Here is a 22,038-nt window from a genome sequence, read left to right as displayed (position 1 = left end):
CGTAGCGGGTTGGCTGCAAATTGGGCAGTCTGGTCAAGATTGGGTAAGCTGGATGTGGTGGTTCGACGTGGAGAAGGTGAGAGATGGTGGTCATTTGCTGCATCTGTGGTCAGCCTGACGTCATGGTCGCGAGGATCGATGCAAGGGTCCCTTCCCATGCGGCCGGGCGGACTACGAATGTCGCTATAGCTTACCGAGCAGCTATTATGGACTAGGCTTTCAAATAAGCTACTGCCACAAGGAGACTCTGGGGGGTAGCGCTACAGTAGCGCTGCCAGTCAACCACATATAGCCCTCAATTGTCCGTTATAGGAGAAGCAGGGAGTATAACATCCATGCTTCACTGCCAGCGTACGCTAACCATAGCCCCTGATTCGCAGTGGGTAGAGGGGATTGATTCCGGTTGGTCATAAGCATCCAAATAGCAGCAGGTGCATGAAGACACGAGTAATGTCAAGGCAGACAGCTGTAAGATTGATAATGCAGAAGACCCCGCTTTTAGTCAGGCATCTCACCGCGCCGCACTGACTTTGCATGTGTCACTAACAAAGGAGCATCACGAAAGGTCGGGGCTACGATAGATAAATCCTACGGCCATCGCTGGCTGTCGAATACTGAGACTTGGATATCAGGGCAAACTACATCTTCACATGACGGGCTAATCGCTATAGTCAGGGAGACCACATGGTAATTGGAGCGGAAAGTAAGGGTGGTACGGCCCGCGGCAAGCCTTGTCAAACATGGTAGGCTTATGAGGCACGGCACCCATGACTTCCCAACTACGTGTACCAATCACCCCCATGAACCGTTCAAATGACGAGTTGTCAGCAAAGCTACGCCTCATGCGGGGAAGATTAAAACCCGATCAGCTCAGGTCGCCAAAAGGAACTGCTTATCTGGCTCGCTTGAGCGGCTGTTCGCTTGTTCACCTGAAGGCAAATAAATCACAGAATCCACTCCACCGTCATTCTCATGGGAGGAAGGCGAGTGTTGTTATAAGCCTTCTCTGGAATATTTCCTCGCGGGCACCATTTCCTTCCCTAAAGACCTTCATCTCTGTGTCTCATCCACAACTCCGGCCATGGACAACCCCGCAGCTACATCCACGGCTGCGGACAGCCCGCACACCAAGGAAGTGGAACCTGCCACCGACGAACCCATCAACAAGCCCCTCCAAAATCTCGAAAAGGTGGTTACAGTCGCGACGAATTACTCCTCACCACGCCCCAGCGATGAACCCATCCATTTGACCAAGACCTCACAACTGGGCATCACCGCACTCATCATACTAAGCAACCTGCTCCAGGTAGGCCGCCATTGATAGAGACTCTTGATTTGAGAGCTGAAATGTATCAACCTTCCAGTTCATAACCATGTTCTCCACAGTGGCGGCCGGCTTCAAATTCAGCGAAATGCTCGGACACGCCTCCGCGCCAGGACAATCCAACTGGATGGCCGCAGCCTACTCGTACGTGCACTCCACACTGACCCTATCAATACTTTTAAATATTCACAACCCACCCCAGCCTCACCCAAAGCGCCTTCGTCCTCGTCAGCGGCCGTCTCGGCGCGGTATACGGCCACAAAAGAATGCTGCTGCTCGGCGGCGCCATCATCGTCGTCTTCTCGCTCATCAACGCCTTCTGCACGACCTACGAGTCGTTCATCGCACTTCGGGCGCTGACGGGCATCGGTGGCGGGATATTGATGCCAAACGCCGTTGCGATGCTGACCATCATGGTGCCGCCGGGCAGGATGCGCAACATCACACTTGCTGCGTTCGCGGCGTCGCCGCCGGTGGGTGCGATGGTCGGCGCGCTGTTGGCGGGCGCCTTTATCGAGAAGACGGAGTGGAAGTACTTCTTCATCTTCATGTAAGATTGTTTTCCCCGGAGAGCTCAAACGAAGCTCACAACAGCCGGGGGGTGGGGCTGACAATGTATCCCGTTGATCAGCGCGCTCTTCGGCGCCGTCGTATTCACCGCGCTGGCGCTCATCCTCCCCGCCGAGGAGGCCGTCGACAAGGACGGCAAGATCGACTGGATGGGCATCGCGCTCGGCGTGAGCGGCCTGGCGCTGTTCAACTTCGCCTGGAAGTAAGTCCTCCCACCCCCTCCTCCGCCCATACACTAACCCACCGCCACCAACAGCCAAGCCCCCTCCGTCGGCTGGCACACCCCCTACGTCATCGCCACCCTCATCCTCTCCATCGCCTCCTTCCTCGCCTTCCTCTACTGGGAGGGCACCCACGCCCCCTCCCCCATCATGCCCCTCGCCATCTTCGCAACCCCGACCTTCACCGCGCTCATCGCCGTCGTCCTGCTGACCTACATGGCCTTCGGCATCTCGCTCTGGTACATGGTCGCCTGGCAAGAGCTGACGCGCCACTGGACCGCCCTGCACCTCGCCGTGGGGTGGCTGCCCTTCGCATTCGGCGCGTGCCTCGCCGTCGGCGCCGCCGCGTGGCTGGCGCCGCGGCTGCCCGCGCGCTGGATCCTGGCGATCGGGATCGGCGCGTGCCTGGCGTCGAACGTGCTGCTCGCGACGATGCCGGCGCGGCAGGGGTACTGGAAACAGGTCTTCCCCGCCGTCGTGGCGGGAAGCGCGTGTCCGGATTTCGTCTACGTGGCGGCGCAGATCGTGGCGAGCGGGAGCGTCGGGAGGAGGGACCAGGGCGTCGCCGGGAGCTTGGTCGGGACGCTGAATCTGTACGGGATTAGTTTGGGGCTGGGCTTCGCGGGGACCATCGAGGTCGAGGTGCTGAAGGGGGAGGGGAGGAGTGAGGTCGATGGGTATCGCGCCGCGCTGCTGTTTGGGGCCGCGTTGGCGGCAGTGGCGTTGGTGGTGGATTTTGCGTTTGTGAGGGTGCCGAGGCATGATGGCGAGGGCTGGAAGGACGGGGAGGATGATGGTGTGGATGCTGCGAGGTCGGAGAGCGGGAGCCGCGTGTGAGGGGAAATATGGATTGAGTCTGGGTTCCGGTCGACCGCGCGAGTCGTCCGGAAAGCACGAATGCTGTTTTTCTTGCTATACCGCCAACGACCATATATCCGACAGATCGATATCAAACAGATCCATGATGTCAACGCCCAGCCCAGCCGAGTCCGTCGGCTCCGAAACCATATCGTCCCCGAGCGAGAACACAAGCGGGTCGGTATACTCCAGCCCAGGCGGATTGGGCAACCCGCACTGATAATGCCCCGTATGCCGATGCTATGAGAGACAGACACGTCAGAGGCTTTTCCATGCTGCAACATCACCAGACGGACACTTACCTCCTTCTGCGGCCCATTCTCACTCATCTCCGGTTGATCAGCACCCCTCATAACGCCAGTCATCTTCCACAGATCCTCCCCCACCGACCTCGGCGGCGTGAGCATAGCCGTCGGAGCGGCAGTTGGCCCCGCATTCATCGAGACCCCTCCCCCCGCCGCCGTCGCCGCCATCGCCACTCCAGATGCGCCCATCGGCTGTTGCTGCGCCGGCACCACACCCTTCATCTTCTGATACTGCTGCATCCGGAAATCCTGCACGTACTGACGAGCGATATGCGCGAACTCGGCCACCAGCGACGCGGGCAGCGTGCCGCTGCTGACGTACTCCAGATGGCTGAAGTGGCCGCCGGCGATGTCGAGGAGGGCGAGGTTGTTGTTCGTCTCGGGGTGGACGGGGTTATGGACGACGAAGTCGAAGAGGATGAACAGGGCGGAGAGGGGCATGAACACGAGGACCCTGGTGTGTCGCGTCACGTCAGCCACCCGCAAGACATCGGAACTGGGGGCAGTAGCCTCGCGTAGAAGAGGGAAGAGCGGGCGCGGGCCAGGAGGGGGCTAGAGAGAAAAAATAAAGGAGACAGCCTGGTCACCGTCACCACCACCACTCACCACACATGGCTGAACGCCTCGACCTCGACGTGCTTGCTCAGCTCCAACACCCGCCTCGCCGTCCCCATCAGCTCCCTCTTCGCCTCCTGGTGCCGCGCCGCGTGCTCCTCCGTCGTCCGCGCCACGTGCAGCGTGCCCCGCGACAGCGCCAGCAAGACGCTGCAGTACAGGTACTGCGCGAACACGGCCACCGTCGTGGCGGGCGGCCCGCTGCCGCCGCCGAAGCCGCGCACCCGGAACGCGCCGCCGGGCCTGAACGGGTCGGGGACCGAGGCGCGCCACGACTCGAGCTCGCCGCGCAGCTCGTCGATGGTGGCGTAGTAGCCGGACGCGGACTTGCCGGTGGCGCTGATGGCGAAGAGGTTGGCGTAGATGCGCGAGACGAGCCGCGCGTACCGGCTGAAGGCTTGCAGCCAGTCGAAGTTTTGGAACGCGGGCTCGGGGTGGCTGGGCGGCTGTGGGTGGTGGGGGAGTGAGAAGAGGGGTTTGGAAAGGGAGGAGAGGCTGCAGGGGAGGGAAAGGAGACGGGGGAAAGGAACGTACGGCAAAACCTATATCGTGATCGTTGAGCAGCTGTGTTGGGGTTGCGCTGGTCAGTGTCGAGGTATGTGTGGGGGGAGGTGAGAGAGAAATGTCTCACTGATGTCTTGCCGGTGTAGAAGCATGTTGTCTTCTCCATGCAGTAGAGTACCCAGAAGGTGCGTTGGATGGCCGTGGCGCTGGATCCGGTGGCGCGATTGTAGCCGAGCGATTGGGCCATGCGGGCGGCTTGGGAGACGGTGATGGATTCCAGCTGCACACAAGATATATTACGGGCGAAGACGGCCTGCAGACGTTTTTTTTTAGGTGGAATTCGTCGGACATTTAAAAGAGTCTTACCATGGCTGTCAATGCTTGCACGGTGGTGAGGTTGGCTTTGAAGATGAGCAGGTCCGGGCAGAGCGAGAGGGTGACTTCGAAATATTTCCATGCCTGGCCTTTGCCGGGCTCGAAGCTACCCCGGCCGTGGTACTGGGAGCCGATGGCAAGTACAGCGTGATAAAGGGCCGACCAGCTCTTGTCGGTGACTAACTGGTGCGTGAGCTGTGGGCTGAAGGCGCGGTCTTCGAAGGGCTTCCTGTCAAGAAAAGGGTAAAGTGGATGGACTTGCTCAAAGTACGCTTGTCGGTATCAGCAAGTGTTCACATAATTAGCAGGAGAGCCGCTGACATTGAATGTATGTTACAGCATCGGCACCCACGTCGGGTGAGTCTGCAGTGTGGACTGCCCGAACGGCCGACTGGCAGGGCACTTTGTCCACGCTCTTCATGCGGGCGCTAAGAATCGACTCAATCGTCTCGACCAACATGTCCAGCTTATGGTGACCAAGACGCGATGATAAAGAAGCCAAGCGTCTCTTGGAGAGAAAGGCCAGGCTAAGGTTGGTGCCGCCAGTGAGATCGGGCAGAGTCAAAGCAGTCGGTTCCGAGTAGCATGCCGATAGGGTCCGAGTTCGACAATTCCAATCAGCGGAGACGGTCTTGGTTTAGTGGCGGCTGGCCTACCTGGGACTGAGCCTGTAGTTGATCGCGATGATGTCGGACAGATGCCATGGGATCTTCGAGCAGTCCATCGATGTACAGTCGCGGGATCCGGGCCTGGCTTAGACAGTTCTCCGGGTCAAGCAGTTGCGGTTGGGCGGGGTTGAGATGTGGGATCTCGTCGCTGCCGTGGTAAGAGTGAGGAGTTGCTCCATCTCTTTCCCCCAACGATGGCACAGAAAGCGGAGCTGTGCTTGGCGACGGTGTGATGGCTGTCATTGGCGCAGGGGAAGATGACGTGTGATGGACCATGTGCAGCGGGCTGAAACCAGGGTCCAAGGCTGCGGAAGCTGCGAGCGGCCGGATCAGCTCCCGCGTGGCTCATGAGCCGCAATCATACCTCGCTGGAATTCCTCCTCTTTTTCGAGTCGGGTCTTTCTCCGTGGTTTCTTCCTTTCGCTCCAGCGGCAGTCCAAGGCACCCAGTCTCTTTCAAATGAAGGTCAGTGAGGCTGATGATCGACGGAACCTGTGGACATGCCCTGCACTGGTTGCATCTCTCAGATCCAGAATCCACTATGACATGTTAATGTCTTGTAAGAGTTCAAGCGACGAAGCACAAACCAGAGCAGCGGACCTTGCGAGCTCGGCAACTATCGCAAGCTTTCGCAAGGCTCCCTCGGAGAATCAAAGGCGATTGCGGCATGGCGGTCCAGCTCTAAACAGGCCAGTTTGCGGTGAATTCGGAGTTGAAGGGCGACTGGGGCTGGAGAAAGACTCCGTGGCCTGCTTATTACTTGCTCTCCATTGCCGAAAGCCGGCACGCTAAACCGCTTTGGCTGGCTTCGGTTCCGACGACGCCCCTCCCGTCTGAGTCTTATTACACCCCATCATGCCACTGAACAACTTCTTTCACATTCCTTGCACAGCCTTGCAGATGGGCAAATTCCGTCTCCGGCATGTCTCCCGGCCATTTTTCAGGCCCAGTTCCTCTTTGGATGGCAATTCCCAGCCTGTTTCTACGCACTGACGTCAAAATGGTCTCCCAAAATCCGTAAGACCTTCATCCCAAGCTCCGAAAAGTGGAAGACCTCGTAGCGGGTACATCCTTTCCGATAGTTTATCTCATCCGCTCCGAAGTCGTGGAGAGGAGAAGTTCCCGCTTGTATATGTACCTTCGTTGGCCAGACCATTTCCTGCTACCAGCATCCAGCTTTGTGTTCTACCGAGATACCTCTGGAGCCCATGCAAGGAGAGGCCAAACAACGGGACGACGGTTCTGTGTCTGGCGAGACTAAATTTAGCGAGGACCTACACAAGGACCAAGAACATGACGCGTTGGTCTATACGCCACAGGAGCTTTTCACCAGCCTCCGGGGGCCCGTCGCGGCTCATCGCCCTACCGCGGGCTGGTTCGACGTATCCGCGAGAGCCAGGAGGCACTCGAAACACGTACATACATACCACTCGAGCGTCTTCGTTGGTCTCGGCGTCGTACCTGGTACGTCGTCGAGTGCGACTGCCGTTCGAACGCCGTCATCGCGTCGCTGGTCTTCCTGGTGGTTAGGTATTCAGCCGTACCAACATCACTCGTCGACCTTCTGGCAGGCTCATCGCCGTTTTCCCGGGCGCGCCCCCGAACGCTGAGATGGCGGCGATGCTAACGATACCTGTTTTTTCTCTACGCCCTTTCTTTATCGGCGTTTTCGGGCGTCCCGTCCGGCACGTTTGGCGCAAGTTGGTTGATTTCTGACATTTTTGCCGTATTACCTCCTCCACCCCGTTCACGTGGGCTGACTGTTGGCGCTCTCATGTCCAAGAGAAACGCACGAGGGAACTCCCCGATCGAGGCGTTCGGCAGTGGAGGCAAGCGTTTTTTCCAGCTGTCTGAGGGGTGGACGTGCGGGGGCGTACGCCGGGGCAGTTTGCGGCGGCGGATGTTGTTTTGAATGGCTTCAATATGGTTTGGGAGGATTGCTGGAGGAGAAATGTGGTGACCTTCTTTGCGGCTTACTGTTTGTACTCGTCCGAGGTGGGCTTTGGGAACATGGCGGGGGCCGTGGGCCGGTTGGTGCGGTTTTGCAGATCTGCGGGGAAGGAATGATCGGCAAGGTTGGTCATAAAGGACCGTAGACGGTTGGGGAATTAGGAAAGGGGAGGCTGAAAGAAAGGTTCCGTGTCACCACAGTCTCTGCTCCGCAGCCCACATAAAAGTCCAGACGATCGTTCGAACGGGGTCGGCCGTGCCCGGCGCCGAAAGGGGAAGAATTATTAACGTTAAGAAGTAAGTAATTACGTGTCCTGGGGGTATAAGTGTCCACTGTCGCTCACTACGCGCATCATCTACATTCACGCATCTCACCTCATCTCTTTCCCTCCTCTCCCCTCCCCTCACGCAAACCGGCCCCCCGGCATCTCATGCGTCCCGTCCCCCGTCGTCCCCGTCTTCGTCGGACTCCCCCCCGGCGCATACCCCGGACTCCCCTCCGCCTCGAACACCTGATTCTCGGTATGCAACTCATGCGACAACGGCGCACCGCCATCATCGCCGACGCCGTGATACTTCGGCTCATGCTGCAGCTGCTGCTCGCCGGCCCACCCCGGCGCCGCGGCGCCGCCGCCGCTCCGCTTCCTCCGCCGCCAGAAAAGCAGCCCAGCGATGCCGGCGAGCGCGATGCCGCCGACGACGCAGCCGACGGCAATGCCTGCAACCGCCCCGGACGATAGCGATGATGATGACGATGATGACGACGAGCTTCCCGACGCCGAGGCTGACGCCGCGGCGGCACTGGCAGAGGAGGAGGCCGAAGCCTCGGCGGCATTGGTGGGCGGGGCGGCGGAGGTGCTCGTCGCGGCGGCGGTGGCGGAAGACGTTGTTGTTGTGGAAGGGAGGGCGGAGTAGTGCTCCTGGTTGTACAGCAGGGCCTCGGCGTCGGTCATGTTGTAGGTCGGGTTGCGCCACAGGCCCCAGCAGATGTTGATCTGGCCGGGCGTGCGGGTGCACTCGTCGGCCTTGGAGCAGCACCACTCGGCGCCGTTGGACGAGCAGTAGTTTTGCGAGTCGTCGGGCGTCGTCGCGTCGCCGCCTTTGCAGGCTTGGTCCCACGACCAGCATACTCTGTTTGGTCTGTTAGTGGGCCTGCCGGCGCTTGTGAGAGGGGGGTGTGTGTGTGTGGTGGTACCGTACCTATCAGGTGCCGAACACGCCCATACGCGGTTCATGCCCTCGACGTAGGCGCAGAGATTGCCGTTGGTTGTCAGACCGGAGGCGTCGATCGAGGCGCCGTTGTAGACGCATTTGTCCTCGGTCGTGCTCAGGAAAAAGGTCGCGTTTACAGACATGATGTGCTGCTGTACCCGCCTGGCCCGCGGTGTCACAGAGGAGAGAGGGAGGTGCCAGGCAGCTCTTGAGAAATTCAGGGAACACGACGTGGAGGATGGGCAGTACTTGCTCTAAATGCGGGAAAGGCCGGGGCTATGTCGACCGTGCGCGTTGGGGGCTAAAATCCTTCTTGATCCTCCTGCCGCATCCCGGCGGTAAATGACTCGGTGGGGGTTTGATATAGCTAGCGCTGTTACAATGTGTCCTGCCTCGTGGCTGAAACTCCTTCTAAACCGAAGGCAACGGGAGGCTTGTGTGATGTGAGAGCCGTGAAGTCCACGGAGCTGGTTGACCGAGCTCGGTAGCGAAACGGCAAGATCGGCTCGTGTAGATTAAGGCTCGCGCCACCAACAAGGTTGAAAAGAAGCTAAACCTTCATTGGCCCGCGTCATCCCGCTCTCCTTGAGCGCAATGAGATCTGATGGTGAAGCAGGATGATCGATAGGTGAAGGCTGCTGGTGGTGCTATATACCACCTGGTAGCAAACTAAGCTAGTCCTAATCGATCTATATGAAGCAAACAACCCGCTGCAGTCTCATGAAGGAGGGAGGCCTGCCGGCCCTGCCGATCAAGATCGAACATTCAGGCCTACGAAAAGCGCATTCCTGCTGTATAGAGAAACTTGGGACGCCTATTGTGTATTTGGTTGTCTCGAAGCCTTGTGTCCTACTATGCACCTTCTTCGGGTTTCATGCCGTGTGGTATTCCGCTCTCTACCCCTTACTGTGAAAATGAAATTCCTCAGTTCACGATATCTATGCTGCCAGCAACTGATGTATTATGGAACAATTGGTTCGTTCTATACAAATGCACAGTGTAGAGTGAACATGAACCGTCAGCATCGGTCCAGGCACAGTGTGCCAACCCGGCGACTAGGCCCGCCTTCTGATTGGCTACAATTGAGAAAACATGCGTTCACAGACAGCGCGCACCGCCGCTACTCGGTGCCGATCGTCAGCCAGACCCAGACTCGCTCGCAGCCTTCCCATCCGCCGAAGTACGCATCGGTGGGGTGGTTGTCGTTGTCGTAGAAATCGCTGTCGCTGTTGTGAGGCCGGGACATGCGTTCAGATCCTGGGGTTGGCGAAGGCTGTGCCTGGTAGATGAGGCTGAAGGGTGTGCGCAGCTTCTGCTACACTCGATATCAATCATCAGCCTTCCTTTTCCTTCACCAAGGAAACTGGGCTCTCGGTGAGCGAGGCTGGACTTTTCTGCCTGATCGCAGCGCCACTGATGTAGACTTGCATGGAAAATCAAAGCCCAATCCGATGCTGACTGCATGTAATAGGAGGACAAAGCAGTTCACGGTTCTCATAGGTTCACATGTTGCTGCCCGCAGCTCAGCCCCCAGTGTAACAATAAAGCTGCTCCACGTCAGCGTCCCCGCCTTGCGCAAAACCTCGTTCTCCTGCCTCCCCGACACCAAGCAGGCTCCACACCAGAGATTCAGACCATGGCCTCTTCTGCTTTGAGCATCGTCGGCTCCGCATGCTGCTGCTTGCGGACCCGTTCCAAACGCAACGTTGAACCACCAACACCTCAGCCCCAAATTGCGCAAGAGTTTGTTCCGCTGTCTTTGCGACACCGCGTTGATTCCGAGTCGGAGATGCAAGCCTTGGCCTCTGAACTACTCGCCATATCCACCGATTCCCCATATCGTAGTCAGCAGCTTGCCAGCGGAGAGATACGCCTCCTCACCATTGCTTCAACTGAATCGGGCCTGGCGCTCTCAACCGAACCACATAAGGTCACCGAAGACCTTCTGTTCGACGCAGTTTCGTATGTCTGGGGCACTGCTCCCGCCACCGTCGAGACTACATGCAACGGGAAGCCTTTCCTCGTCACACCAACCGCGCACGAAATGCTCGTGTACCTACACCGTTTCAGGCCCTCACCGCAGCGTCCGCTTTGGATCGACGCCATCTGCATCAACCAGGGCGACGCGAATGAGAAAGCCATCCAGGTTCCTTTCATGAGCCGTATCTTCTCGCGAGCGGCGCAAGTCATCATCTGGATGGGTCCGTCCACACCTGGTACGGAAGTTTTCATGGCCGAGTTGCCTAGGGTTTCGAAGATAGCCAAGGGTTGGATATCTACAAAAATAGATCCCTTCATCCTATGGTACACAAATGGCTGGCCGCAAGATGATGATCCATTCTGGTCTGGATGCTTTCACCTGGCTTCCAGAGAGTGGTTCTGGCGCCTGTGGACATTCCAAGAAGCCGTCCTGGCGCGGAAAGCGATCGTACTTTCTGGAGCATCCTGGATTGACCTGGATATCTTCCTGGACTTCGTGGCCAGCGGTCGCTTTGGTGCAAGAGCGTATTTACCTCCACATCCTCCGCAATCTGATCGGCTTGCATGGGATGAAATCTATACGATTAGGGTTGACCGAGAGAGGATCATCAACCAAGGCATATCCGTGGAAGCTTCCAATATCCCATTTCTCGTATACGACATGCGTACTAGGCACGTGAAGGAGAAAGTAGACCGGGTTTGGGCAATTACCGGGTTGTTTGAGAAAGACGTGCAAGATGTGTTGGCTCCAAAAGTTGACTACAGCGTCGAAGCCCGTAAGGAGTACTTCAAAATTTTCATCGATCTTGCGAAGGTTGTCCTTTCGAGACCAGGAGGATTGAACTTACTACTTATACCTCCTTCACTTGGACCAAAAAATGACTCGCTGCCGTCATGGTGCCCAGACTTTGCAGGTCAGTCGGCTTGCTGGAATATGATATCTGATAAATGGAACATTTCAGTCAGCCACTCTGACCAACATCACGCCACGCTACTCCGCGAAGATGATGACGATGAAGATAGGAGTTGGAAAAGGATCTCTACAATTAAGAACCATAGCCGTCGATCCGTTTGGACTTTGGAAACGGACAATATCTTGCGTGTTCGTGGCTTCTGCGTAGACACAGTATCTGAAGTCGTGGAAGATTCAAGACTTCTAAGCGAGACCGAGTTCAAGATGAACTCAGGTTGGAAAAGTTATAACAACCAGAACCCTTCTCATGTCGCTGCTATGAGCTGGGAGTCACGGAGCCTGGCATTAGCACGACGTATCCTCCATGGAGCTGATAAAACAACATCGAGTGTACCTTCGGAGTACCTCATGGCGATTTTATTGGACGTTCGCATCTCTGAAGAAGCCACAATCACATACACCGACGCGATGTCCATATACAAGAGCGAAGATCCAATGTCCCAACATTTGAATCTTGAGAGATCCCGGCGAGCGCGTGCCAGCAGGTTTCGAGCGCTTATGGAACAATTATCTGGACACACGTTCTTCAGCACCACAGGTGGCCGCATTGGAATCGCAACGCCAGGGTGTAAACCCGGAGACAAGGTTTGTGTCTTCTATGGTGGGGACCCACTACACGTCTTGCGTTGGCCAGGATGCGGCGACAGCGACAACGTCAGTCCTGGAGGTGCGGTCGTTGAATTCATAGGTGTTGCGTTTGTTCCTCATCTCATGGATCAACATACATCTGACGATGCACGCCTTGGAGAGGATGAGCTTTATGCGATTGGATGATTGGTTTTGTTTCGTCTGTATAACGCAGCAGCGCTCTGAATATGGATGTTCTCCTCGATCAATTTCATGCTGTTGGTTTGCTCTTGCCTTAGCTCAACTATCTTGATTCATTGTACGTGTGGCGTCCAAAACACCGTTTTGCATCTCCATGCAGAACCAACAAGCCGACTAAGCATATCACATCCTCAGACAGCGACATCACAAAGGTGCAAGCCATTTTCTACCTCTCTCAGCTCGGCAACGTATCAATGAACCCCTACGACAACATATCAAACTCCTCCCCCAACCGCTCCTCCAACGACAGAAACTCGCCCGACGAGATGCCCAGATCATCAAACGACTCGGCATCCCCCGCCGCTGTGGTCAGCAAATCTCTACCACCACCCATCGAAGACGCCATCGCCGCGAACTACAACCACCGCCGGCTCCGCAACCCCCGGGGACCTCCAACACCAACGCCCTCCCCCTCCTCCCCCTCTGATCCGCCCGCGCCGCCTTCTCCCCCGCACAGCTCCTGCAACCGCACCAGCTCGGCCTTGCACACGGCGGCGACGCGGTTGCTCTGCCCGACCATGTACGTCGCGCATGGCGAGAAAGGCTTGTTGTACTGTTGTCGGATTGTGGTCGGCGGCGGGATGTTGTTATTGTTGTTTTTAGCGGTGATGAGAGCAGTACTCGGGTCGAGGGGGAGGAATGTTTCTGTTATGTGGGGATGCCGGGATGCGGTGTTGGTTTTGATTGTTGTGTTTGCTTCTGCGGTGATTTTCCACTGGTGGAGGGCTCGCCCCTAGCATTTATGATGCTTCAAATAGTGTAAATGGCTAAGCTGGCATCGAGTTTTCCAGATCTTTACCGTCAACAGGGGAGATGGACGTGAGGCCGTTGAAGTGACAATGTCGTCGGGTATATTTTAAGCAGATATGGTACGTGCTTCTTCCAGTCACGCTCAATGATACATAGTTTTCAGATCTGACGAACAAGCACGCAGGGATTTATCTATCTTATTGGATCTCCGTTTGACACGACAAAGGCTATAATGGCATACCGGTGGCAAGGAGTATGATTTGATTCTCTCCCTTCGCACATTCCGCATCACTTAATCAAAACACTTGCAAGTGCTCACAGGATGCAAGATGAGGAGTTGGTTCGTAAAGGCCCAAAACCAATCATTCATAAGAGCTAAGTACAGAAGAACACAAACTATGTAAAGGCGAAATGTTCGTGGTGGTAATCCATCATCAACTCGCAACCATCCCAGCTCAGTTGTCGTCAACTGCATAGATCTCCTCCAACATGGCATCAATAAAGCCCTTCTGCTCCGTCAACCAGGCGCGCATACCCACGATGTCGAACGGCCGCTTGGCCAGCTCGCGGCGGCGCTCGGTCCTCTGCCTGTCCCGGACGCGCTCCTCCAGGATCTGCAGCCTGTACTCTGTGTACTGGCTGTAGATGGTCGACAGATCGCTGATGCCGCGCACGCCCGTGAGCACCGACTCGTCCTTCACCAGCGGGTCCTTCGGCCGGAAAGACGTCACCATCGTGATGCGCTCGCGCCCTCCGAAAGCCTTGAGCGCCTGGTGCTCGATGTACCGGCCCTGCAGGACGACTGCGGTTCCCTGGCGAGACAGTGCGTCAGTACCACGACGGATGCTGTATAGAAGGGGGAAATCTCACCATGGCCGGCCCCCGCACCTTCATTACCTCGCCCGTCGCCGTCCGCAGCGCCGTCTCGCCGCCGACCATGCCGGTGCAGTCGGACAGCATCGTCACGCACACGAAGGGGTAGCTGTCGTAGTGCCACGCCACCGCCGACACGTCTTCGCCCGCGAACTTTTGCTTCTGCTCCACCCCGGCCATGTCGGTGTACTGCGAGTCGCCGATCGAGACGTTCACGTTGCCGACGTCGAAGTCCAGCACCGGGACGAGCTCGATGCCCGCGACTTGCGAGATCTTGGCGAGCACTTCGGGCGAGTACCACGCGTCGTAGATGAAGGGGGCGCGGCTGGTGGAGTGTATCAGATCATATATGGCGGGGTTTCGGTGGGGTTCGCGCGTACTCTGGACCCATCCCGCGCACCATGTTCTTGTTGAACGTCGACGCGTACTGGCACTGCTCCATCGACGCGTCGCTGAATATCTCGGCGCGCATCTGCCGGATCGCCTCGTCGCTGAAGAGGGGGAACGGCTCCGACACGGCGTTGGGAGAGATGCCGTTGCCCTCCAGCCCGATCTCCTTCATTGTGTAGATCTTCTCTGGCGCCTGGAATACGAGGTGTTTCGAGGGGTTGAAAGACTCTCGCTTCTCGACGCGGGCGCCATCGATCAGGGATTTAGGTAGCTTGTTGGTTGGACGCGTGGCTCGCTTGGTTGCCGGGCCGGTCACCTTGGGCGGTGCCGGGGCTGGGATTGGGGCATTTCCGTAGATGGCGCTGGGCATTTTGGACTTGGTGAAGCGTGAGGAGTAGAGTAAGATGGCTGTCTCCGAGTGGGATCTGATCGCACAGCTTCTGATGCTTCGTGATGAACGTCGGTTGAAGCCATGAAGATCTCATGTTAAATATTTCATATCCTCTATGGAGCCGGATACCGCATTTGGCTCCGGACTGCTCTTCTCCCTTTCCCAAGCCACATGAAACTCTCGGTTGAACGATGAAGTGAGATAGCAGAGCAAAGCGGATATCGGAACGTACTTTGGGAATGCGACTCGCTGACAGGGCCGATAATGACATAGTGAACCGCAGAATTGCCTAAAAGGGTTATCGAGTCCATTCAGTCGAGATATACGAGAAGACATGATAACAGATCCTGGTAATCCGTTCCCGCTGCTCGGAAGCCACAACCGAGGCTCCCAATCCCTGCTCTGCGGTTAGTCCGAGTGTGCCACTCGATTGCATTTAGATACGCAGCCTACATGCAGCCTATCATGGGATCGTCCTGATATGCCCCAACTTTGGATAACGGTTCCGCAGCCTACCAATTAGGCTCTCTCTGCCACCGCACCGACTAAATGCTTATTTCGGCCGTTCATCCAACCCCACCCGAGACTCCATCATCACCTCCCTCCCTCCATCCCTCTCTATCAAACGCAACCCGAGGAAAAGGAAGCAAACACCCAGCGCCATGGCCGCCGGAGCCGCTCCCCCACCCCCACCCCAACCAATCCCCGCCTCCCACACGCCCCCCTCCGCCATCGCCTCCCTCCCCGCCTCTGCCCCGCTCCCGGACATCCTCCACATCCTCGACCGCGACGGCGGCGTCATCCTCACCGACCTCGCCTCCGCCGCCGACCTCGCCACCATCGACGCCGACGTCGCCGCGCACGCCGCCCACACCCGCTCCACCGAGGGCTCCGCGCTGCACATCATCCCCAAGGAAACCCTCGCCGTGCCCGGGCTGGTCGGCAAGTCCCCCACCGTCGCCCGCCTCTGCGAGGCGTCGCCCGTGCTGCAGGGGCTGCGCGACGCCCTGCTGAGGGAAAGGTTTAGTGTTATTCGCGAGGACGTCGTCGAGGAGTACTGCGTGGAGCCGCTGCTGAGCATCAGCGTGACGCTGCATATCGGCTTCGGCGCGCCGAGGCAGAGGCTGCACCGCGATGATAACGTGCATGGCGTCAGGCATGGCGGCGGGGAGGCGTTTGAGCTGGGGAAGGTGAGCCAGTTCGGCTGTCTTATCGCGGGAAGCAGGACGACGAGGGAGAATGGCGCGACTATGTTTGTGCCCGGATCGCATCGGTGGGATGATCGCCGCGTGCCGCGGATCAAGGAGGTGTGCTTTGCTGGTGAGTCTTGGGTTCTTGGTCTTCCCAGTTTTTGTTCGGCTTTTTTTTTTTTTTGGTGGTGGGAATGCACCTGGCTTATGCGGATTGCTGTCGCTGTGTTGTTGCAGAAATGGAACCCGGCTCTGCCCTTGTCTTCCTGGCGGCTTGCTACCACGGCGGCGGCTCCAACTCCGTCCCCGGCGAGGTGCGCAAGATGCACGGACTGTTCTTTGTCAGGGGCACCCTGCGGACCGAGGAGAATCAGTTCTTGGCCATCCCAAGGAGTAAGTTGTCGGGTATGAGTGAGAAGATGCTCGAATTGTTGGGGTATAAGAAGCCGGAAACGGTGTTGGGGATTGTCGACAATGATGACCCCGTGAGGGATCTCGTGGGCGTGTTGGAGAGGGCGAATTCGTAGTGTGCGGGATGTTGGGAGGGGGGAAGTGTTCGGGGGTCTGTCTGCGGAAGTAATTGGTTGACAACATTGTTTTCGAATCTTCCGTGGCGACGGACATCAATACTGGACCTGGCCTTTCGAGAGCGTGAGGCAAAATATGACAGAAATAACAATGATGTCATTTGAGGAACGCAAAAGCATGGAAGGTCGGTTAGCGATTGTGATACACCATGTATTCCTACAAAGGACGAGCTTCTCGAAAGGTTATTCAAGGTCCTCGGAGGGCTTTACTACTGTGAAACGCAGAATCGTATGTTTGAGGACAATAGAACTTGAGATAGCGTGCAGACTTCCAAAAGGGTAACAGGGTCACTTATTCTCACGAAATAATGCCAGACATCTGCATTGGGTCCACAATAAAATCTTCCACTAGCGCATTTATCACACAAGCAACAGTAAAAAATAGGAACTGGTAGTTGACAATAACTATGTACTAAATTTTTCAATGGTATACTGTAACGTGCGCATGTCCGCTGGTGGCATATGAGGCATGCGAAATTCATAGTATCTTCAATCAGAACACGTCATCTTTGGATCACATTCACAGGTTATGGCCATGGCTGCATGACTCAGCCGCTTAGATCTCATACATGCCAGCTTCTTTGAAGAACACCCAGCTGTCAAGCACGTTGGCTGTCGAGTCAGTGGGTTGCTTAACAGCATCGTCTTGCACAATGACTTGTCCTTCTTTCTGCTGCCAGAACATGCTTTGTTACACAAATTAAGCGTAAGCATCATTGTTCCTGCCACCCTAGACTCAGAGCAACAACACATCAATGTCTATGCATACCAAAAGGACAGTTCACAAGGAAACGGCAAAAGAGGGCGGATGCCAGAGCGTGGAAAATATTGATGCCAATAGTGAATATAAACAACCTTCTTCGAGGCTATTTCCAGCACAAAAACAACATCCACGATCTTCAATTTTCCGGGCTACCGCAAACGCAGGCCAAGAGTACCGACAAGATAATTTTCTGAGGAGAAAGCAGAACCTGCTTGCACATCAAGGCGAACCATACGGAAATTACAATTTGGACAGGATGTCGGCGGAATCCATTGATTTCGTTGAGAGCATTGATCGTTTGGTCACGCGTTTCGAGGGTATGTATGTCGAAGGGTTTCAAGTATGAACAAAGTTCTGACCAGATGCAGATAAGAAGAAGAGGGAGGAAGATTTCCGGAACATCCGGCCCCCGATTAATTTCCAGCCTAACATCGCAAATACACGAGTATTTGACGCTGCGGGCTCGATGGGAATATTCAATGCAAAACGAACCCAGGCTTACAGAGACGGTCAGCAGTTGGCTCAAACGTTCAAAAGTACCATGGACTCGACACTGAGCCATGGTGTGTTCAAATCCTGGCTTCGAAGCGCCGGCTCGAGCACCATCGTTATCGTATGCGAGCCCACGCCTGCAACCCCTGTTGCATTGGCCTCCACGTTAGCAGAGCTGGCCACCAAGATTTCTGGGCATCTCGTGTGGACACACTCGCTGACGTTCTTTTGCGGTCTGCATGAGCAACAACCCGATGGGGATGATGCCCTCCAGACTATGTTCAAGTCTTTCATCGTCCAGCTAGTCGCCAAAGACGCCGACGTGCAAGGAATACTGGGGAACTTCACCGAAGAGGATCTGGCAATACTCAGCGCCGGTACAGCTAAGGACCTTTGCGATCTGTTCGTTAAGGTCGTCAAGAATGTGCGTGCTGGGACCATTTTCTGCATCATCGACTCGATCGGGTACCTCCAGGGCAATGACGGTGGCCATTGCGGATACGTTATGGCAGCACTCAATGCTCTCGTGCATTATGCAGCTAAAGAGAAGTCACGGAGAAACTCTCAACTCATCTTCAAATTGCTGGTGACGGCCTCTGGAACCAACCACAATGGAAATCTGGATATGTGGTTTCCGCGTGAACCATTTCTAAACATTGTCGTGGATGATAAAGGCCAGGATAGTATGAGGGTCTTTTCACGATAGAGAAGGGTCTGGTTCTTCTATTATCGGATAAGCGGCTGTTCACGGGGCTAGATGAGTTCCCGACATACACCTTGCTCTCCCTCCATACGGATTCAGATTGCTCTGGTTGGCTAGAGAACAGGATACGGGGGGCTTGTGGAGGGAGGGAGGGGTAGAGCGTTAAGAATCATTGGCGGACAATGATGTTTTCTTTCTCTTTTGGCAGGCCAAATTGATACCTACGACGACCAAGCAGCCAGCTTGAAGTAGCCTACATTTCACAATACTGGACTTTTATGAACATGAAGCAGATCCGCTCATTGTGATGTTTGCCTCTAGTTCTCCCAAGGCCTGGATTTGTTTGTTGTCGTTGTCTTCCACAAGCAGCCGTGGACAGCCACAGCATCTCACCTCTTCACCGGGGTAAGCTTAACCATCAAAGGGTGCTTCTTCCACACGAAGTAGATCTTCTGATCAAGCCAGTTCTCCTGCCCCGAAACAAGCTCCATGTCGAAGTTCCACAGTACCGACGCCAGAATCAACCGCATCTCCACGTACGCAAGACTGTCGAGACGTTAGCAACCTCCATCACACACGCCAATACCGAAGGGGTAACCAAGGAAGAAAAATCCACTCACTTGCGGCCAATGCAATTTCGCGGTCCAAACGAAAACGGCTGCAGCGCATCCCGCCGATCGGCCTCCCACTTGGCGTCGCCGCCCTCCAAAAACCGCTCGGGCGCAAACGTCTCGGGCTCGACGAAGTTGTCGGCGCTGCGGAACTGGGCGTACTGATGGATGCCGACAGACGTGCCGCCCGGAACCCACGCGCCGGCCACGGTGGCACCCCCGGGCGGCGTCACGCGGCCCAGGTTGTTGGCGGCGGGCGGGTACATGCGCAGGGCCTCGTCGAAGAAGGCGAGCAGGTACTCCAGGTCGTTGGTGCTGGCGAGGTCGATCTCCGCCTGCGACTTGTAGCGCCCGCGGATCTCGCGCGTCAGCCGCTCGTACACGCGGGGGTTGGTCAGCAGGTGGAAGGTCCCGCCCGCGAGCAGCGTCGCCGTCGTCTCGCTGCCGGCGATGACCAGGATCGGCGCCTGCGCCTGGACGTCGCCCATGGCCAGCTTGCCGCTGCGCTCCGCGCCCAGCAGGTGCGTCATGAAGTCCGTGTACGCCGGGTTGGTCGTGGTGCGACGCTGGACGAGTTCGTCGGTCATGCGGTAGAGGTTGAGGCGCTCGGCGCGCACGCGCGCCGGGATGATGTTTTGGACCAGCGCGGCCAGGCTCGGGCTGACCCGCTTCATCGCGCTCATCATCGAGCTGAACTGGATTACGGAGAAGATGAATTCGACCCATGGGTGGTACTGCGAGTTCTGTAGGCAGCCGAACGACTCGGCGAAGGCGAGGTGGCCGATCATGTCGAATGTCGTGAACTGGGACGCTGGGTCAGTGAGGGGCGGTGGGACGGGGGCGGTGCTGGCTCACGTTGTACCACTTCACCATGTCGGTGCCCTTGGGGTCAGCTTCTTTTGCTACTTCGCGCAGCCGCTCGACCAAGAGGTCGATGTAGTGCCTGATGATGGGCTCCTGGTCCTTCATGGCTTTCTCGGAAAAGGCGTGGGACAGTAGCCTGCGCAGCTTGGAGTGCTGCTCTCTGTCGGCCGCGATGATGTTCGGATACGTCGTGTCCGGGTCGTTATCGCGGCTCGTGTGCTTCGGGTTCTCCGGTACCCCGTTGCGGTGGCCGTAGATGTCTCTCCATGCCTCGGCGTTGGTGTAGACTAGCTCGTCCGGGGCGATGCGCACCACCGGGCCGTACTTTTGGTGCAGCTCGTGCACCAGGAAGGTGATTGTGCCCTTGTATACGTGGTACTGCGACCAGAATATGGTCGCTTTGGCGTACCATGGGCCTGGATACGCTCGGAGCGGGTGGAGGAAGAGGTTATAGATGATCCTGGATAACCCGAGAAGGATTCCAAGACCACCCACGAGCACAAGCGCCCAAGGCATGTCTAAGGAGCTGTTGGAAAGCATCGAGAATAAAGCAACGACGTGTATACGTCGAGTAGTCCAAGGTATGTGCAGATTATATCATTGCGACATGTGAACTCGCGTCTGTTATATTTCTGGATGAAAGAGTAAGTGATCGGCACTGCATGTCTCGGTCTTGGGAACGCGGGTAATGCAATAAGCCGATGACCCGCAACCGGCTAACGGATCTGGACCAACCCGCTGCAGCTCATACATGCGCCACCTTGGATACGCCGAATCACTGCGGAGAATTTGGCAACTGTGGAGAGCACTGATAAGCACCGTAAGCATGAACCCTGCTCATAAGCAATAAGCGTTTCATGCTTGGCTTCCAACTTCCCTGATTCTCGCCGATAGAGCTTACCTTTCCCCGCATCATGAAAAGCGTTTCTGGACGTCATTGAAACTCCGGCGTTGCACCCTAAGTCCGAATAGCCGCTCAACGGACGAATGTATGCCGTGGCCTGCGGAAATACCAGTCAGTCGCGGTCCAAGCAACTTCAACGTCAGGCAAAAAAGTTTTTATTGAAATCACCACGGACGGACAGTCAAATGTGCAAGTCACCCCATTTATTAACCGTCAGTTGTAGAAACGTGTCGATCGAATACCCTCATTCCCAAGTACTTTTGAACCCATGAAGAATCCTAATGCTCTCAGACAGGAAGTTTAAGTCGGAGAACCAAGAAGAATCTGCTGTTAGGCCGGCGGTGCTGACTGAAGAATATGCGGGTACTTTTGACTTTGTTGGAGGGGTTGTTTGAAACAGGGCACTCGAGATTCGTCCGCAAACCAGCATCGCACTGGACATAGGATATTGAAGAGAGCGATCAAGACAGCCTTGCGAGCGGTGCGAGCAGGAGTACGGAGTATGGACGTTGGAAGAAGCGCCTAAGGCACCCTCGGTACCTACCCGACGATCACGTGGTAGTGCAACTCCGCAGTAAGCTTACATAGCCCAAGCTTCAACAAAGAATCGGGGATGCGGAGATGATAAAGGGACCCAAGGACAAATGATAGCGTCGCTACCAGTTCTCAGTATGCATCTTCTATGCATTTTGGTTAGAAGACCCGTGGAGCCAGGGCATCGTTGTTTTCGACATGACGCGGCTGCGTTGGAGCGATGGCTTCGATGCGGACGCGGCGGGGTACGAGAGCCCGGACAGGGTGAAGAGTTGGTATAAGCGACATGAATGACGGGGATGTGGTGTAGACGAATGGGAAGTTTGAGGCGCTGTTTGCGGCGACGAATGGGAATGGTGGTGGCGAAAGGGGTGGCGGCGGTAGTGGGAGGGGTGACAGGCGGTCGAAGGAGACGTCGTCCAACCATAGCGGTGCTATCGTGGATGGCGTTGTTGGCGGCGCTGCTGGCATGGCGCTGATTGCTGGGGCCGCGTGGTTCCTTGTGCGGAAGCTGCTGCGGGTACGGATGAGAAAGGGTTAATGTGGGTGCTGGAGGTGGATATGCGTACCAGAAAGCGCCGCCGTATGAGGTGCCAGCTCACG

General features: G+C 56.4%; 6 protein-coding genes across 6 annotated transcripts; 2 read left to right on the top strand and 4 right to left on the bottom strand.

Annotated features, from left to right (window-relative positions):
- Nucleotides 1-1,081: 1,081 nt before the first annotated feature.
- SLS55_002023 (uncharacterized protein) lies at nt 1,082-2,100 on the top strand (the record flags this gene model as incomplete). The annotated part of the gene is made up of 4 exons (XM_066773510.1): nt 1,082-1,306; nt 1,365-1,468; nt 1,527-1,874; nt 1,956-2,100. The coding sequence occupies 4 exons, from the start codon at nt 1,082-1,084 to the stop codon at nt 2,098-2,100; spliced, it is 822 nt and encodes a 273-aa protein (XP_066636077.1).
- A 927-nt stretch (nt 2,101-3,027) lies between these two features.
- On the bottom strand, nt 3,028-5,232 carry SLS55_002022 (uncharacterized protein; the record flags this gene model as incomplete). Its single annotated transcript, XM_066773509.1, has 7 exons — nt 3,028-3,189; nt 3,276-3,732; nt 3,885-4,339; nt 4,428-4,457; nt 4,576-4,677; nt 4,764-4,997; nt 5,110-5,232. 7 exons carry the CDS (start codon nt 5,230-5,232, stop codon nt 3,028-3,030), a joined length of 1,563 nt encoding a protein of 520 aa, XP_066636076.1.
- Nucleotides 5,233-7,794: 2,562 nt separating this feature from the next.
- SLS55_002021 (uncharacterized protein) lies at nt 7,795-8,745 on the bottom strand (the record flags this gene model as incomplete). The annotated part of the gene is made up of 2 exons (XM_066773508.1): nt 7,795-8,706; nt 8,740-8,745. The coding sequence occupies 2 exons, from the start codon at nt 8,743-8,745 to the stop codon at nt 7,795-7,797; spliced, it is 918 nt and encodes a 305-aa protein (XP_066636075.1).
- A 4,843-nt stretch (nt 8,746-13,588) lies between these two features.
- SLS55_002020 (uncharacterized protein) lies at nt 13,589-14,766 on the bottom strand (the record flags this gene model as incomplete). The annotated part of the gene is made up of 3 exons (XM_066773507.1): nt 13,589-13,945; nt 14,004-14,331; nt 14,387-14,766. 3 exons carry the CDS (start codon nt 14,764-14,766, stop codon nt 13,589-13,591), a joined length of 1,065 nt encoding a protein of 354 aa, XP_066636074.1.
- A 2,817-nt stretch (nt 14,767-17,583) lies between these two features.
- Nucleotides 17,584-18,525, top strand: SLS55_002019 (uncharacterized protein; the record flags this gene model as incomplete). Its single annotated transcript, XM_066773506.1, has 2 exons — nt 17,584-17,644; nt 17,696-18,525. The coding sequence occupies 2 exons, from the start codon at nt 17,584-17,586 to the stop codon at nt 18,523-18,525; spliced, it is 891 nt and encodes a 296-aa protein (XP_066636073.1).
- Nucleotides 18,526-18,911: 386 nt separating this feature from the next.
- On the bottom strand, nt 18,912-20,513 carry SLS55_002018 (uncharacterized protein; the record flags this gene model as incomplete). The annotated part of the gene is made up of 3 exons (XM_066773505.1): nt 18,912-19,068; nt 19,143-19,936; nt 19,989-20,513. The coding sequence occupies 3 exons, from the start codon at nt 20,511-20,513 to the stop codon at nt 18,912-18,914; spliced, it is 1,476 nt and encodes a 491-aa protein (XP_066636072.1).
- Between the last annotated feature and the right edge of the window lie 1,525 nt (nt 20,514-22,038).

The sequence above is a fragment of the Diplodia seriata genome (genome assembly GCF_021436955.1).
Source record: "Diplodia seriata strain FDS-637 chromosome Unknown scaffold_2, whole genome shotgun sequence".
NCBI lineage: Eukaryota > Fungi > Ascomycota > Dothideomycetes > Botryosphaeriales > Botryosphaeriaceae > Diplodia > Diplodia seriata.
This window is presented reverse-complemented; position numbering and strand designations above follow the sequence as displayed.